The sequence below is a fragment of the Berghia stephanieae genome, chromosome 6, assembly GCF_034508935.2.
Source record: "Berghia stephanieae isolate SIO BIC M18660-M18661 chromosome 6, UCSD_Bste_1.3, whole genome shotgun sequence".
Lineage (NCBI taxonomy): Eukaryota > Metazoa > Mollusca > Gastropoda > Nudibranchia > Aeolidiidae > Berghia > Berghia stephanieae.
This window is the reverse complement of record NC_088365.1, coordinates 60912921-60930720: the sequence shown is the minus strand read 5'-3', so window position 1 is coordinate 60930720 and position 17800 is coordinate 60912921. Positions and strand designations below refer to the sequence as shown.

The 17800-nt window shown below is 34.4% G+C and overlaps 1 protein-coding gene across 4 annotated transcripts in view; it reads left to right on the top strand.

Moving 5' to 3' along the window:
• Window positions 1-440: 440 nt before the first annotated feature.
• LOC144975371 (uncharacterized) overlaps window positions 441-17800 on the top strand; it is a 44538-nt gene continuing 27178 nt past the window's right edge. The window contains exons 1-6 of one of the 4 annotated variants that reach the window (XM_078919377.1): window positions 441-583; window positions 9580-10484; window positions 12438-13373; window positions 14806-14953; window positions 15663-15752; window positions 17511-17686. In XM_078919377.1, coding sequence (XP_078775503.1) covers window positions 9621-10484; window positions 12438-13373; window positions 14806-14953; window positions 15663-15752; window positions 17511-17686 — 2214 coding nt within the window. In that variant the 5' untranslated portion in view covers window positions 441-583; window positions 9580-9620. Of the gene's footprint in view, window positions 584-6871; window positions 7015-9579; window positions 10485-12437; window positions 13374-14805; window positions 14954-15662; window positions 15753-17510; window positions 17687-17800 lie in introns of those variants that run through there. The other 3 variants (XM_078919378.1, XM_078919376.1, XM_078919379.1) reach the window with 3 other exon arrangements.

The following is a 17800-nucleotide window of genomic DNA, read 5'->3' as shown; positions in this document are numbered from 1 at the left end:
TGTCTATCACTGCCTCATTGAACATGGAAAGGGATAAGTCCGTAAAGTCACATTCGCCTTTCGGACAGACAGACAGACAGACAGACAGACAGACAGATCGACTTGTTCTTAAAAAGAAAAAGAAAAAAAAACCAAAACACATTTTAAAAATGTTGGCCAGAAAACCCGTCTTTCATAATAATATTAAATCGATTTAAATGACCTTAATCTTTTCCAAAAAATTTTCAAACCTAGGACTTCAAGAAAGACTTGCCCAAGGTTTGAGTGTTTCGAACAAGATGAAGGTAATTTTAATCGATTATATAATATTGAAGGACGAGTTTTCTGGTCGAAATTTTTAAAACGTGTTTTTTAACAAATGTTATTAAGAGGGCAGCAGTATTAGCACTTACAACAGCAGACACTGGATATATACTTTATAAACACATAGTATTATAGATAATATGCTCAGAACACAGTGAAGTGAGAGTGTGTGTGTGTGTGTGTGTAGCCTATATGGATTAACATGCTGTGTAGTTTGGTTTTAGAGGTAAGAAATCAACGTAAGATTGTTCAAACTTGGATATTATTACAGAATTTAAGGGTTAGTATTTTTTTCTTGGGTTTAAAGGCTTTTCTAAAAAAAACTGTGGACTATAAAAAGCAATGGAGAATATCTGACATGTTGATTGTGTTTTAATTAACTAAAAGCTTCTAGATTTTGCGGCTATGTGGTCTTGTGGTATGACACTCGCTTTCAGATCCGAAGGTTCAGGGTTCGAGCCTCGCGCTCGGCGCATAGTTGAGTCCTGGGAGAAGGACACATTCTCTCACCGTACTCAGGTGTAAAATTAGTACCTGGCCGAAAAATTATATATCGCCTAACAGGCGTCATGTCCCGTCCTGCATGTTAAATGTTGCTGTTGACCAGGGACCCTTTGTAAAGCGCTTTGAGCACATTTAGTGGATATTGCGCTATATAAAGCTCAATTTAAAAAAAATTGTTTCCTTAACCCTCTCCTTACCAGCTAAAGGATAATCGTCACATTCGTTACGATACAACAAACTTTTTTCTTATTCAAATTTCCCTTTGTACAACATAAGATTTAAAGAAAATGAACAGTGTGTAGTAGAGTATATTTTGCTAAAGAAGTTATGTATGGCAAGAACTTGACTGCTATTGTATTTGGTTGATAAAAATACATTTTTGTGTTAGTTGGGTGTGAAGTTTTAGGGAAAATTCTGAAAATGGCTGGTAAGGAGAGAGTTTAATGATTTGTCTTGTTGATTGAATGTGGACACGGTGGTACTATGTGGTCTATGTGGTATGACACTCGCTTTCGGATCGGAAGGTCCTGGGTTCGATCCTCGCGCTCGGCGCATAGTTGTGTCCTTGGAAAAGACTCTTTACTCACATTCTCTCACCGTATTCAGGTGTAAAATGAGTACCTGGCCGTTAACAGCGTTGTCTTTGTCCGAAAAATTGTAATATCGCCTAATAGGCGTTATGTCCCGTCCTACATGTTAAATCTTGCTGTTAACCAGGGACCCCTTGTAAAGCGCTTTGAGCACATTTAGTGGATATTGCGCTATATAAAAGCTCAATTTATTTTAATTTAATTTATTATGAAATTTGGAAATGGTTAGGAATGGAAGCGTTAAGAATCTTCTTGTTTTGGTCTAAAAAGGTTTTTAAGAGTGGAATGTAAAAAAGCATGGGCACGATCTATATTACATTTCGATGTGCTCGAGGTCATTGGTCACATTGGAATATGTTCTAAGAGTGACCCACATAGTGAAAAGTTTTCACAGTTTTTGAAATATCTAACATCACTTTCATAAACAAAGCAGCGTGTTTACATTTCTGAAGAAATATCCAATCGTCGGACAGCAACAAATCATGTGATTGATTACTTGGTTGGACGAAAACATGTCTATAGATCGCACAGTTAACTAACTAGAATATGATCATGCTCGAGGACGGTGAACAAATCGTTATTCTTCTCCTGCTCATAAAAAGTAACGAGTAATTAGATATAAAATTGTTATGTTCACAATGATAATTTGTGACGTCAGATTGACTTGACTTACTTGACTTAGATGCCTTTCGCGTCTCGACCGAAAGATCGGGTCGCCTTGGCTGTTTCCAGTATTTCCTGTGTGAGGTGTCTCCAATATTGCCGGTCCTCTGCTAGGGTTCTCAGATTTTCAAGGTCCCTGCCGTTATGAGACTAATGCTTTGTCCAAGTGTTGTGAGGTTTTTGTTTAGGATCACAGGGAGTGTTGTGATCGGTCTTCCTCTAAAAAGGTTCCCGTGTTTTTGGAAATATCCCGACATGGATTGGTTAGCTGGTATGTTTTTGTCCCTGCGTAGTATGTGACCGAAAAGTTGCCATCGTTGTTGTAAAATGTCAAGGGAGATTGGTCTTTCTTTTGTGATCTTATAGAGTGATTAATTTGAGATCTTTTTGGGTATTTGATGTCCAGTACCCTTCTTAGCTGTGTGCGATGGAAGGCATCCAGATGTTCTTCTTTGGATTTTGTCAACGCCCAAGTGCCGCAGTTATACAGAAGTACCGGTTTTACAAGAGCACGGTACAGTTTCAGTTTGGTTTTTCTCTTTATTTTGTCACCTCTAATCCATACATTGGTGAGTTTACTGAGTGCGGCGTTTGATAGCTGTTTTCTTCTTTGTACATCCTCGGTGTCTCCAATTAGTGAGCCGACTTTCAACCTCCAAGTCAATGCCAATAAAACCGAATTTACAACAATATCGAGGAACAAAGAGGAATGGAAAAGAACAAAGAAAGTCGGCTCACTAATTGACGTCAGATTATCACGCGTTAAATTTTAATACAATTATAACATTTCTTTAAAAAATATAGCTTTGTGGAGAACATTGTGCTTATTTGAGTCAATAAAAAAAAATATACGGCGCACAACTCTACTGAAAGATTTGAGAATTAGAAATGTATTTTTTACAGATAGATAAACAGATAACTTCATTTCCTTTTAGAATTTAAAGTCAGTTTGAAGTTTGTTGAGTCAAACAGATATCATAAAATACGTTCCGACGACACTAACACTCTCAAAAACAACCAATTTCGACACTGTAAAAAGTTGTCAGTTTGGCGTTTTTACGCAAACCGTTGCATTCGAAATAATGTATTCACTGTAAATGTTGCTGGTCAAAATTCGAAGAAATTATTAATAATGTGAAATTGAATATAAGCTTCAATTTAATTACAAAAACAGATCAAATAAACGTTTCGGGTTTCCCCTTAATCAACAAAAGAGGATGAATGAAACACCACAGATAAATGAGATAATGTGGTAGTTAAGATAAATAAACAAAACATTGGTTGGCAGGAAATTAGTATGCTCCTTTGTAAGGAAGCACGAATTAAAATAGAATACTACTCGTAGATATTTCTAAAAGGTGCACAATTAATGAAGTAAAAAGAGAGGAGGCGGGGAGGAACTGTGTAATGCAGTTTAGAAAGTGAAATATAAAAACGTGTATCTGGACTGTTGTTGAAAAATAAATACAATGGAATTGAAAATAAATACAAAAAATAATGAAAAAGGGATGTCGGTATAAGTATAAATCATTAGTGACAGCAGCAGGAAGTCATCTGTGATTTCATTTTATAATTTAAAGTCAGTTTGAAATCTCGTTGAGTCAAACAGATATCATAAAATATATACCGACGACACTAACACTCTCGAAAAACAAACAATTTCGACACTGTAAAAAGTTGTCAGTTTGGCGTTTTTACGCAAATCGTTGCATTCAAAATAATGTATTCACTTAATTACTTTACGGATCTACACTAAGTTTTCAACAGTTTTCATCTATTAATGACATCAAGTATTTTTATTGCCCATCATTTGATGCTTTCAATGTGATGGTTTCGGGTGGATAATACTCAGGTTTAACTTCTTTGGTTATAAATTAAATCTAAAAAATCGAAATTTAAAACCAAAAAATAGAAGTTGTATTGAATGTAAAATAAGGTTTTAGAAAGACCTTATTCAAAGTTATGAGCAGTCAGCTGGGTCCGTAGCGCAGTGGATAAGCTGTCAGACTCTAACCTTGATAGTACTGGGTTCAATCCCATTGTGGACATTTAAAAAAAAAAAAGTTTACTTTATTGAGAAAGACATCATTTTTGTTGTTATAGTTACTGGACATATATTTAAAACCTTAAATTAATCAATTATTATTATTATTATTATTATTATTATTATCAATATTATCATTAACCAAAATGACAGTACGTCGACAGTGTTGTGGTCTTGTGTTATGACACTAGCACTTTGGATCAATAGGAACCGGGTTCGAGTCCCGCTCTGAGCGACGAAAATATGAGTCTTTGGAAAAGGCTCTTTACTTACATTCTCTCACGGTACTCAAGTGTATGATGAATACCCAGTCGTTAACCGCTTTATCTCCGTCAAAAAAAATAAAATTGTTATATCGCCTTGCAAGCGTCATGTCTCGTCCCATAATATGTGACCCATCATCTCAAAACGGTATTTTGTCGGAACGAACCATATACTTAAAAGCCGAATTTAATGTTAAACTGGTCAAAAATCTAAATTGCTGGCATGAGCACCCATAATCATGGTATCCATTCTCCTCAATCAAATATACAAAACTCAACACAAGTCTGATCTCTCTGGCTATAAATTCAATTTTCAACATCTTAGCCTACCCGACTTAATACCGTTTTGAGGCGAAGGGTCACATATTATGTTGTACGTAGCTGCTTGCTCGGGATCCCTGGTGAAGCGCTTTGAGCACGTTCAGTGGATATTTGCTCTATATATCTATGCCTAAGGTTTACAGTGCTTTAATTATGGCCACCAATGCATTGCAGGAATGTAACAATAGGCGATCAGTACCTATCTACACCCAACTCCAACCCCACTAGTAACAGACTGCAACCAGTGGTCTGGAACCCCGTTGAGACCTCCGTAATAGGAAATGCGTATTGCGATATTAGGGCAAGTATCAATCATTTATCTAATTACATAGAATCGTCTTCAATTGTGTATTGACTAAATAAATAGGTACTTCTGTTTTTTTTTACTGCTCTTTTTATTTTTTTAAAATTTTATTCTTTTTTTTTGTTGTTGTTGCTTTTCTTGTTTTTATTTTTTATTTTTTTTTTTTTGTACACTTGACCCATTTAAATATTTATTTTCAATTTCCCAGTTCATCTCCGCTCACCAGGACGGTCTCCAATGCTAATCTGTAATAGCTATATATATATATATATATATATATATATATATATATATATATATATATATATATATATATATATATAATATATATATATATATATATATATATATATATATATATATATATATATATGATTTTAATATTTACCACAATGTTTGAGTCAGTCTACATCGATGTTTCAGGCCTAATCAGCCATCGTCAGGACTGTGTGTGTGTTTCATGCCTAATCAGCCATCGTGTCGAGCACTTTTCGAACCATATTTGTATAAAACACGATTCTATATATTATATATATATATATATATATATATATATTATATATATATATATATATATATATATATATATATATAGTTGAAGGGAGTTAGCTGGAACCATGTAGGGTGCTCGATAGTTTCTTGGAGCGGATTATTTATATATTCTCGTTTTGTTACATTCTCCGAGAACGTTGTTTCATCCTACTGGAATCTTCAGGGAGGCTCTTTAAAAGTCTTAGTGTCGGAGAACGAGAATGACTGGGATGTACAAGCTTTTAAGATAAAGTTGAAAGTATAATATACGATTTCTAAAAAGGTTGACAAGCAATGCTATAGAAGGAACGAACTTGAAACTACTGAGCTCTTTGTTATTGTTTCTATACAGCCATTCTAGCGATTAGTTCTCACTCAATTCTATCATTTATTATGCAATCAACATTTAAGGTTACACATAGTTTTGTGAGTTAGCAAATACTCTTCAACAGTCGTAACGTCACTTCCCTCATAATGACGCATGGTAACTTAGAAACTGGCTCTAAACTATTGGAACAATGGCGGAGGCCCTTATAAAATATTTCTCCGACGAGCACAAAAGCGTATCCAGAGGAAAAAAAACATTATAAATCTGATCTTGTTTTGACTTTCACACATTCTGATCACAAGACATATGAAAAGTTCTAGCCAGCATGAAGAATAAAAAGTACCGATTTTCTTTGTTTAGAACCACGATGGCCGCCGTTGTTGGGCGACGTGACATCAGACTATTTAATCCAATTACGTAGCATCAATAGAGAAAGTTCAATATTAACATCATGACACAAGGCAAAAGGCCAGAGCTCAGCGGGTCGCTGGTTGGGGTAATCTGTTTTGCTATTATCCGATTAGATAAACTCACTCAACTTTATACCGGGTGAAACAGGGATTATTACTGACGAGTCCATTTAGGTCCAACGGCGACATAATCCTGTCGCTTGGGTCAATGGTTAGGCAATTGTAATTATTGAATAGCCGATAATTCTGTCAGTGTAAGGTCAATAAGATCGCTTCATACACTCATGCCCTAGTGACCATAATTTAGTAAAAGTTGTTGATTGTGTCTTTTCATTCTTGGCTTCGTGGAATTCATTAATCAGATAATTAATTGCCTTACTCTCGAACGACACGTATTTAAAAATTTAAACAGAAAAATCGTTCTTCAAATATCGATCGATTTGTATGACCCTCTTCTTGGCAAAAACTCCCAAACCCAGGACTTTGCGAAGTCTTCCTTAAGTCCCAGGTTTGAGAGTTTTTTTCAAAATGAAGGTCATTTAAATCGATCGATATTTCAAGGACGAGTTTTCTGACCCAATTTTAAATACGTGTCTTTCTGTCTTTCAAGAGCATGCCAGTTAAATGGTCAATCGTGTTGAAAGTGCGTCATATATATTCGTTTGTGACTATTTTAATATAATCTTGTGTTGATTATAAGGCTATCGGAGACGTAGCAGACAGTAACAATGGATAAACATCAAGATTTTAGAGGTAAAAAGGCAGTCATTTTAAGATTTAATTTTCATCATTCGATACGTGCGACACCGCCTACTTACGTGCAGATCCGATAACTCACATTTTATGGGCTCATTGTTATAATGGAAATACTATCAAAAACCAACGCAAAGTATTGTCCATTAATAAATAGAGATGCCCAAATGAGTCAATAAAATGGAGATAAAGATAAAGGGAGTAAATCTGACTCATGAATGAACAACACAAAACAAACGACGATTCGGCCCTTGGCCTTTATCAAGTAAACACAGAATACATATATATTTATATTAGATTAATATTAATCTAATATAAATATATATGTATTCTGTGTTTACTTGATAAAGGCCAAAGGCCGAAACGTCGTTTGTTTTGTGTTGTTCATTCATAAGTCAGATTTACTCCCTTTATCTTTATCTCCATTTTGTCCATTACGACGGAGGTAAATCAAACCTATAATTATTGCGTTCGGCTGTCAGATCTGCTTATGATATGCGCATGTCGTTCAACACAAAATACAATCATTATGTCAGATATAGCTTGAGTTTGTGCGGCTATGTGGTCTAGTGGTATAACACTAGCTTTTGGATCGGAAGGTCCTTGGCTCGAGCCTTGCTCTCGGCGCATATTTGAGTCCTTGGAAAAGGCTCATAATGCACAACTCTCACCGTACTCAGGTGTAAAATGAGTACCTGGCCGTTAACAGCGTTGTCTTAGTCCGAAAAATTGTAATATCCCCTAACAGGCGGCATGTCCCGTCCTACATGTTAAATGTTTCTGTTGACCAGGGACCCCTTGTAAAGCGCTTTGAGCACATTTAGTGGATATTGCGCTATATAAAGCTCCATTTTTTAAAATTTAGAGCTAATTCTCCTATAAGGAAGGGTTAGCCAGTTCCGTGCAATGCAAATCTATTCAGACCGGTAATCAGAAGATCTGAGGTTCGATCCCCAGTTGAGGTCGACTGATTATTTTGGATGTTTTTGTTTTGTTTTGTTTTTTTTCTGGTATTTTTCTTTCTTGCTTTTTCTGGCACCTTTCATACACACTTGTTTAGATCTTTATCTTACACCAGTGACTGCTCCTTAATTTCTTAAATTAAAAAAAAATAAAAAAAACAAAAAACAAAAAACTACAGTTATGGGACATCATTTTTCCGTACAGCCCGTGCTAAATTTTGCTAAAAAATGCATAATTACTGTGCGGATATGTGATCTAGTGATATGACACTCGCTTTCGGATCGGAAGGTCCTGGGTTCGAGCCTCGCTCGACGCATAGTTGAGTCTTTGGAAAGGACTCTTTTACTCACATTCCCTCACCGTACTCAGGTGTAAAATGAGTACCTGCCCGTTTACAGCGTTGTCTCTGTCCGAAAAAATGTAACAGGTGTCATGTCACGTCCTACATGTTAAGTATTGAAGTTGGCCAGGGACCCCTTGTAAAGCGCTTTGAGCACGTTTAGTGGATATTGCTCTATATAAAATCTGAATTAAATTACTGGTAAATCTAAACATTTTAAATTATTCTTGACGTATAGCTTACATTTACATACAAATAACTATTAAACCTTTGTTGGCTCAAATGTCAAATTTTGAAAATATCTACTAGGGCGTAATAATCGGTTCTTTATTTGACCTTGACATAGGGAATTGCCATCTGGTCCCGCGATTGCCAGATTTATTTGCGCGCACCTACAGACTTTATTACCGTACTGATTTTTTTTTTTATCGTTGATGGATCAAAAGATTCGTCACGATCTATGTTCATTTCCGCAATATAGTAGTATGATAATTAAGATAAACGACTGCTTGTTCATCATAGCCTTTATTTCTCGATAAATATTGCGGGCATTCCAGACGTTATCCTATAAAGAAAATGAATATTGATATCTGTGACGCATCGATAGAAAGCGGCAATATATATATATATATATATATATATATATATATATATATATATATATATATATATATATACACATATTTTATAGGATAAAAAATCTGGAAAGGTATTATGAAACGACGTGTACATGTAAGCAGGTCTGACATACGAACTCACTTATGGGCCTAGGTTAACATTGTTGCAATGGACAATATTTGTGTTATGTTTTTTTAGATATCCATTACAACAATGAGCCCATGAGGAATTGGGTTATCAGACCTGCAAATAAGTGCACGTTGTGTGCGACAATACCAGACAAAGCAGAGAGAAAATTTTAAGAAGAATACATGGGCCATAATTCTAAAAAATTTTTTTTAAAAATACCCCCACCCCCCAACAAAAACGAACAAAAAAAAACAGCCCAGCCTGTCTGGAATGTAAGTTATGAAATGAACATTGTAATTGTAATCTATGCAACAGGATATGAAATATACATTTCATTATGAAACGCTTTGGATGTGAGGGAAACATGACAAATTCAATTCTTGTGATTCCTTCTTTTTATTTTTTTTGGGGTTATTTTTAAAATTCTTAATTATATTTTTTACCAGGTCCCGAGGACAAGTTCTTACATGATTCCTTCTTATGTTATTTTTTTATTCTTATTTTTTTGTTACCAGGTCCCGAGGACAACTACAATTTGGTAAAACTTCTGAGCCAAATGTTTAGCAATAAGGACAACCCAAACCTCCCTCGAATACAGTACAATTTTTCCCTGATGAAATTCTCGGGCTACAACGACGAGATAAGCGCTGTCGTCGCAAAGACGTTCTACAACTCTCCACGGACAGCTGACTCGGTTCGAACGATCCTCACCCCTCGATATCTCCCACAGGACTTCCCTACCTCATCTTACTACACCAACTCATCAACTTTAGGTTCCACTCTAGGCTCAGACCAATCAACATGGCCGCGGTTTACTTCGAGTGCCCCGGAAGTGACCTTTTCCGATTTATCCTTGAACTTTTCACGTACTCCTCGTCCCAGCAAATCGGGTCGCTCTTTTCAAATCACACCTAGAACTTCCAGATCTGAGAAATATGGAGTGGGTTCTGCTTTATCCCAATCTGAATTACGGAACTATAAACTAAACGAGCGACCACTGCCTACCCCTCACTCCCATAGACCGGGGAGGGACGAAAATGGCGTCCACATTCCCTATCTAGATCTTCCCATAACCAGTAGAAGCAACACTCTAGTCAATTACAATGATCTCTTCTTTAATTCTCTACTAACCTCATACAAATCTTCTACGGGTGCCTTGACAACGAATAATATCCCGGATGGAGGCGCGGAGGGGAAGGAGGCAAAGGGGGGAGGCGGAGGCGGAAGTAAAGCGAGAGATAAAGCAGGAGGCAGTGATGGGGTGATGGGAAAGTCTGATGGGGATAATAAGAAAGAAGGTTGGACGAAGAAAGAAAAGATGATTCTGGCAGCGTTGGTTTGTGTGGCGTTGGTTGTGTTGTTGTTGATTATCGTTGTGGTTCTCCTCGCCATTGGAGTCGGAAACCAGGATGATGATAAGGTAAATCGTTAGTTTATGGTAATGTTTGTTATACTATTATCCTTTTCTTACGGATACTATTTACAATCCACAGTTTCTATCAGCTGACTTAGTATCACTTTATTAAAGAGAGTATTTTTTGTTTCGGAAATAAAAATTAAAAAAAAAAAAAAACTTAAACCTCTGGATTTTGACTTCAAAAATCACATTTCTTCATGAGAATTATGCAGATATGATATAATATTACCATATTGACAAGGAAGGGTCACATTTTTAAATTGACAAGGATTGGAAAGTTCACAGGAAATTTGTGGAACTTCTGAAGGGATAAAGATTTATTGACAGTTATCTTGTATAAATATTTTTTACATTATTCCACCACAGAGCTTTGACAACTCTTATCTTCTCTTAGTTTAATATATATATATATATATATATATATATATATATATATATATATATATATATGAGTGTTTGCGGGTACTTGTATGTACGAGAGTGCTCGATACTGTTGGTTAGAGCTAATATAAATTATAAATAAAGTCACTCACATATTTTTGGCCGAGACAAATGTTTCGATGCTCTCCATGTCGTCAGTCGGCATATGTTGACTGATGACATGGAGAGTATCGAAACATTTGTCTCGGCAAAAATATGTGAGTGACTTTATTCGTAATTTATATTCTGTTACGTTTTGATGACAATCAGATATTTCCTAAATGAATCAGTGTCAGTGCATAACATAATTAGTTGGAAGGTGAAAATTTTGGATTTGCATTTTCTGAAAGAATATGCTCCCCAAAGCATTTAAATCTTTATTTGAAGTAAATCGGGTGATTTTTCGTGATGTTATGGTCAGATGTATGGGAGAGGTATCCAGCAACTTTTCTCAAATTTCATACTTTTTCAACTTAACTAGCTGTAAAAAATATCAAGAAGTGAAAGTAAGCTTAGATATTTCTAGAAGATGTATAGAAAGGGTTGATTTAATCATTTATGACAAGAACTCATTTTGGATAAAGATGGACTTTCTAACTAAACTTGGCAATATCTCAGTTCAAACCTTTTCACCATCCGACTGATTATGTCATTCACTGTAACTTCCAAACTAAAGCCTTTTACAACTTGTTTATAAGGAAATATCTAAAAATCTTATTTTCAAGGGTGGGATATTAGGGTACTCGTCCATGTCTATAGATTTACTAAGTTCGTTATTTTATTAAGGCGTTGACATTCACTTTGCAATCTAGTGGTGTAATGGTTTGGCTAAATACAAAGCCATTAAAGAATGATATATTAACCCACAGACACAATCTGTTGAAGAAAGTTTATATATATTGGTGGTTAAAAGAAAAGAGCACTCATACTAAACATAACAGAAAAAGGGAACACATTCGCTGTGTTTTTAGTCTTTTCTTGGTAAAATTTACACTATTTCTTCTCTCTAACAAGATTTCCTATATATCTCCATTAAATCATTTTCATTATCATTTTAAATGCTAAGATTTGCTACTCTTTGAGTCTTACAAAATTTACTACAGAAGCAGAGTAGAAGAAAACGAAGAAGAAGAAGAAGAAGAAGAAGAAGAAGAAGAAGAAGAAGAAGAAGAAGAAGAAGAAGAAGAAGAAGAAGAAGAAGAAGAAAGAAGAAAAAAGAAGAATGAGGAGAAGGAGGATGAAGAGGAGGGAGAAAGAAGAAGAAGAGAAGTAGATATATCACGCAGTTACATTCAGGAAGAGGGGGAAAATAACACAGAGAAAGAGGAGGTGGTGGAGGTATAAAAACTGGAAAATGTAGAAATAACATTTGATCTCATTCTTCTTCTCCTCCCCCCCCCTAAAAAGCCCAACCCCACACGCCTGTCTATCATATCATTAATTTGTTTACTATCTTAACTAACAATAAAACGACTCCTTACCTTAGTGTTACTTTTATTAAGACTAATATTAATTCTAATCATTGCTAATATCCAGACTACGATCAATCTCATTGGAGGAGGGGCTGGCACTGGAGGCTCGACTGGTGCAAACAACAACAACAACAACAACAACAACAACAACAACAATAGCAAAACGATTCCACCAAACCTTACATCCTCAACACCATACCCAAATTACTCAAACACCACAGCATCACCACATCCATCGTCATTATCAATATCAACAACCACTAAATCCACTTCCGGTGTAACAAAAACTACTACAGCAAGTATTATCGTGATCAAACCCTATGCATCGACACCAACTTCAATCACCCCATCCCAATCCAAATCTTCAACAACCGCTAAATCTATACCAATCACCACTACCACCACGACAACAAACTCAAAACCACGCAGCACATTAGCAGACATCATAGGCGAAAGTGGTACGATTGTAAAGATAACTACACCAGCCGGTAACCAAAACTCACCAACGTCGTCATCAAAGTCAACAACCACTCTGAAAACTGTTCTTCAGCCTTCTTCAACTGCAGACATCAACAACGGTATAGTGGTTCCAATAGTAGCACCTCCAACACAATCTTCAATAACGTTATCTGACGCAGCTCAAAAACCACCCGGTCCAGTTCCCATTGCATCAACCACAGTAAAACAAGCTGACACCATTATCACTACGACACAGGGGATAGCAGTGGTTGACAAAACAATACCTACCGAAAAGAAAACATCAACAGTTACAACAACAACAACAACAACATCTACATCATCAACATCAACAACCCCCACTACTACAACTACCACTACAACTCCGACGACGACAACAACTACAACTACTACAACAACCACAACCACACCGACGACGACAACAGAACCGACTACAACAGCGAGTACAGAGGATCCCCTCGCCCAACTGGCACAAGAAAAATGTCTTACCTCAAGATGTAATGAGTTGGCTGGACTCATATTGGTGAGTTAATCATCAATATCATCATCATCATCATCATCATCATCATCATCATCATCATCATCATCATCATCATCATCATCATCATCATCATCATCATCATCATCATCACCATCAGCAGCAGCAGCAGCAGCATCCTCATCATCCTCATTATCATCATCAGCATCATCATCATCATCATCATCATCATCATCATCATCATCATCATCATCATCATCATCGTCATAGTCATCATCATCATTCTCATCCCCCTACTCCTCCTCCACCATCTCCCCCTTGTCCTACTCCTACCACTCTTCTTTGTCTACACTGGAAGACCTTTTCTGTTTAAACCTCATAAGAAATGTCACTGGCCTTCCCTTAAACACATTGAAACCATTACTTACAATAACCTAAAACTAAAATTAATGCAACATTGGTTCGTCATATTTTAATGAACACATTATAAAAGCCAGCAAAATCAATACTTTCTATATAACAATCTGTTTATGTTTCTAGATCTCTTTCTCTTTTCCTTCAATTAAAAAAACCCTCTATCTATACCTTTTGATCTATATATATATATATATATATATATATATATATATATATATATATATATATATATATATATATATATATATATATATATATATATTTATCTATCGATCTATCTATCTAACTACATCATATATATATATATATATATATATATATATATATATATATATATATATATATATATATATATATATATATATATAACATTTGATCTATCTATCCATCCATCCATCCATCCATCCATTCATCTATTTTTCTATTTATCTATCTCTGTCCGTCTGTCTGTCTGTCTGTCTGTCCGTTTATCTATCGATCTATCACTTCTCATTCGACCCATTATTCTGTAAATCGTATAAACAGAAAATAAATGCATACAATAAGTGCATCGGCTCACCCACGTACACACGTGCACACGCATTAATAAACACTCTGGCCAAACCATGAGATTACTTACTCTCGTACATTTTTTTAAAAAATGAGCTGTTATATAGCGCAATATCCACTAAATATACTCAAAGCGCTTTACAAGGGGTCCCTAGTCAAAAGCAACATATATCATTTAGGACGGGACATGACGCCTGTTAGGCCATGTTACAATTTTATCGGACAGAGACAACGCTGTTAAAGCCTAGGTACTCATTTTACACCTGAGTATTGTGAGAGAATGTGAGTAAAGAGCCTTTTCCAAGGACTCAACTATGCACGCAGAGCGAGGCTCGAACCCAGGACCTTCCGATCCGAAAGCGAGTGTCATACCACTAGACCACATAGCCGTTAATTCGAATAACATTTTCACTGTGTGTAATTCAAAGTAACATGTATTCAAATCGGCTACAGTTTTATCTATACAACACATACAAAAAGTAATATTATATTATTGTTTTCACTTTTAAAGTCGAACCAGAATGCATCAGCTGAACCATGTAACGAATTTCATGAATATTCATGTGGATCTACCAGCCAATCAACGGAATTCTATTCAAAAGAAGGATTGACGTCATTGCGAACGGCAGTCACGAAAGATTTGCATAAAATCGGGGTCGGTAAGTTATGGTGATCATTATGACGATGATGATGATGATGATGATGATGATGATGATGATGATGGTGATGATGATGATGATGATGATGGTGAAATAACGATGTAAGTCATTGTTATTATTATTATTATTATTATTATTATTATTATTATTATTATTATTATTATTATTATTATTATTATTATTATTATTATTATTATTATAATTATTATTGTTATTATTATTATTATTATTATCATTATTATTATTATTATTATTATTATTATTATTATTTTTATTATTATTGTTATTATTATTATTATCATTATTATTATTATTATTATTATTATTATTATTATTATTATTATTATTATTATTATTATTATTATATATTATTTTTATTATTATTATTTATTATTATTTATTATTATTATTATATTATTATTATTATTATTATTATTATTATTATTATTATTATTATTATTATTATTATTATTATTATTATTATTATTATTATATTATTATTATTATTATTATTATTTATATTATTATTATTATTATTATTATTATTATTATTATTATTATTATATATTATTATTATCACCAATCCAATTTATCAGACTTGCAAATAGGTAGAGCCAATCAAATTGGCAGGTACTATGTGTATATATAGACTTATCTACTAAAACTTGTGTGTTATGATATAGAATTCAATGCTCCTTTATGTCTTCAGATGCCTTGACATCAAGCGGGGATTTCCGATCCTCTGGGACTATGTACAGTGCCTGTCAACTCTCTAATAAAGATAGGAAATTTAATAGAGGTATGCAGTCTAAAATCTCAAATGTCACCCAACGTCTCAAACAGGTTTTAAATCAGGATTATAATAATAAATAATACGCATATTTATATAGCGCCTTTCGTCGAGACCTCAAAGCGCTTTAAAAAAAAAATTCAAATACAATTCAACCAAAAGTATCAAAACAATTAAGAGCATAAAAGGACATCAATACATCATCAATATAAATGTCACATACAATACATTTAAAATTCAATTAAGTAGATATTTTCTGAAAAGATGTGTTTTCAGGGCTGATCAGGATGCTCTTGACACTTAAAATTACCTATTATATAATATAGTTCAAATATGAGGCTTGTGGAAGTTATACGTTTTTTGAAGGTAATTATGTTATAAGATGTCAAAGCACAGATGTAATATATCAAATGTACGGTGGGGGGGGGGGGGGGAATATAATGTATTAACTCACTCAACCCTAACAACTACTATATTGGTAATTTATGGGTTACTTTTATCCCATGCCTATTTATTACATTTATATGAGACAAATTATAGGCGTAGTAGTATCAAAGTTATTGTTTTTCTATTTTTACATGTTAATGGTATTTGAATAAACCTATTTATGTACTTGCTCATTTTTAATACATTTTTTTCCAATTTTGAAATGTACCAAAAATCTCTAGGATTAAGTGAGATAATATAATATAGTAATTTGTGGCATTATTTAGACGTATATAAATGAAGGCTGGTTTTCTAAAACTCGTGAAGTCGATTTTTCTACTTTTTGAGATTTTCCATCCATGAGATAAATTGAAACGAATCTTTTTTTAGCATCAATGGGCACAAGAATTCCTTCCCTTAGATTTGTGTGAATTTGAAGTTTAAATATGATAAAATAATAGACGGAATGAGAAATTTCAGGGGAAATAATCCTCAATATCTCAAAATGATAAAAAAGGAGTTAGGAAGTGAAGTTAGTGGAAAACCACTTTTCAAATGTAATCAGTGTATTATGAATATAGATAGAATGAAGTTGACGTCAATCGAGCCTTGTTATTGTTTCTTGCCATCCACGTTTATGAGTAATTCTCACTTAACTGTATTATCCAGACTATAAAAGTTCATGGTTACACATAGCTTTGTGTGTTGGTCCGTTATACTTTGGGATGGAAATGTTGTGAGCTTCTTTGCCAAGCGCATACTATCTATAGATATTATTATGATATTAGTACTAGTGATAATATTAATGCAATTTATTTGTATAGCGCCCAGGAGCACAATAGACGCGGTATGCCATATAAATCATACAATTTACTCTTATATATAAGCAATAACATTTTTAATAAAGATAAGAATACAGAATTATTATATTTATAAGATAGAATGAAAAAAAACTAAAACCATCAAGGGCAGTAACTGAAATATTATATCAACATACCATAATAATACTACCGTATTCTGCAACACAACGTATTTTAAAATTTGGTCATAAAACTCATCTTTAAATATCGATCGTTTAAAATGACTCTAATTTTGCCCTAAATAAACCCCTCTTAGGCCTGGAAATCCATTGAAGACGTCAATGAAATCCCAGGTTTGATCATATTTGGCAAGATGAGGATCATTTTCATCGATCGCTGTTTGGAGGACTAATTTTCTGATCAAAAAATTTGAATATGTGGTTTTTGTTTCAGAGTGCGCAATAAAATATTACTTCGCTGGTTTTGGTTTGAATTATTTTTATACTCTATTTCTATACCCCCCCCCCCCCCCCCCCCCCAGCTTTTACAGAAGTAAGACATATATTATACGATATTGGCCTAACTTCAACCTTGACCTCAACAATCTCCTTTGACCTTGTGTTACGTCGACTTCAGGATAGGTTCGGACTCGGTCCATTCTTCAACCTCCAGAAAGTTCCAGAATTTGACGGCTTCATGTACAACTATGTGTTTAGGGTTTGTATTTATATCATGTTTACCAAAGTTTGTAAACTAGTAATTTAGGGTTTGTATTTATATCATATTTACCAAAGTTTGTAAACTAGTAATTTAGGGTTTCTATTTATATCA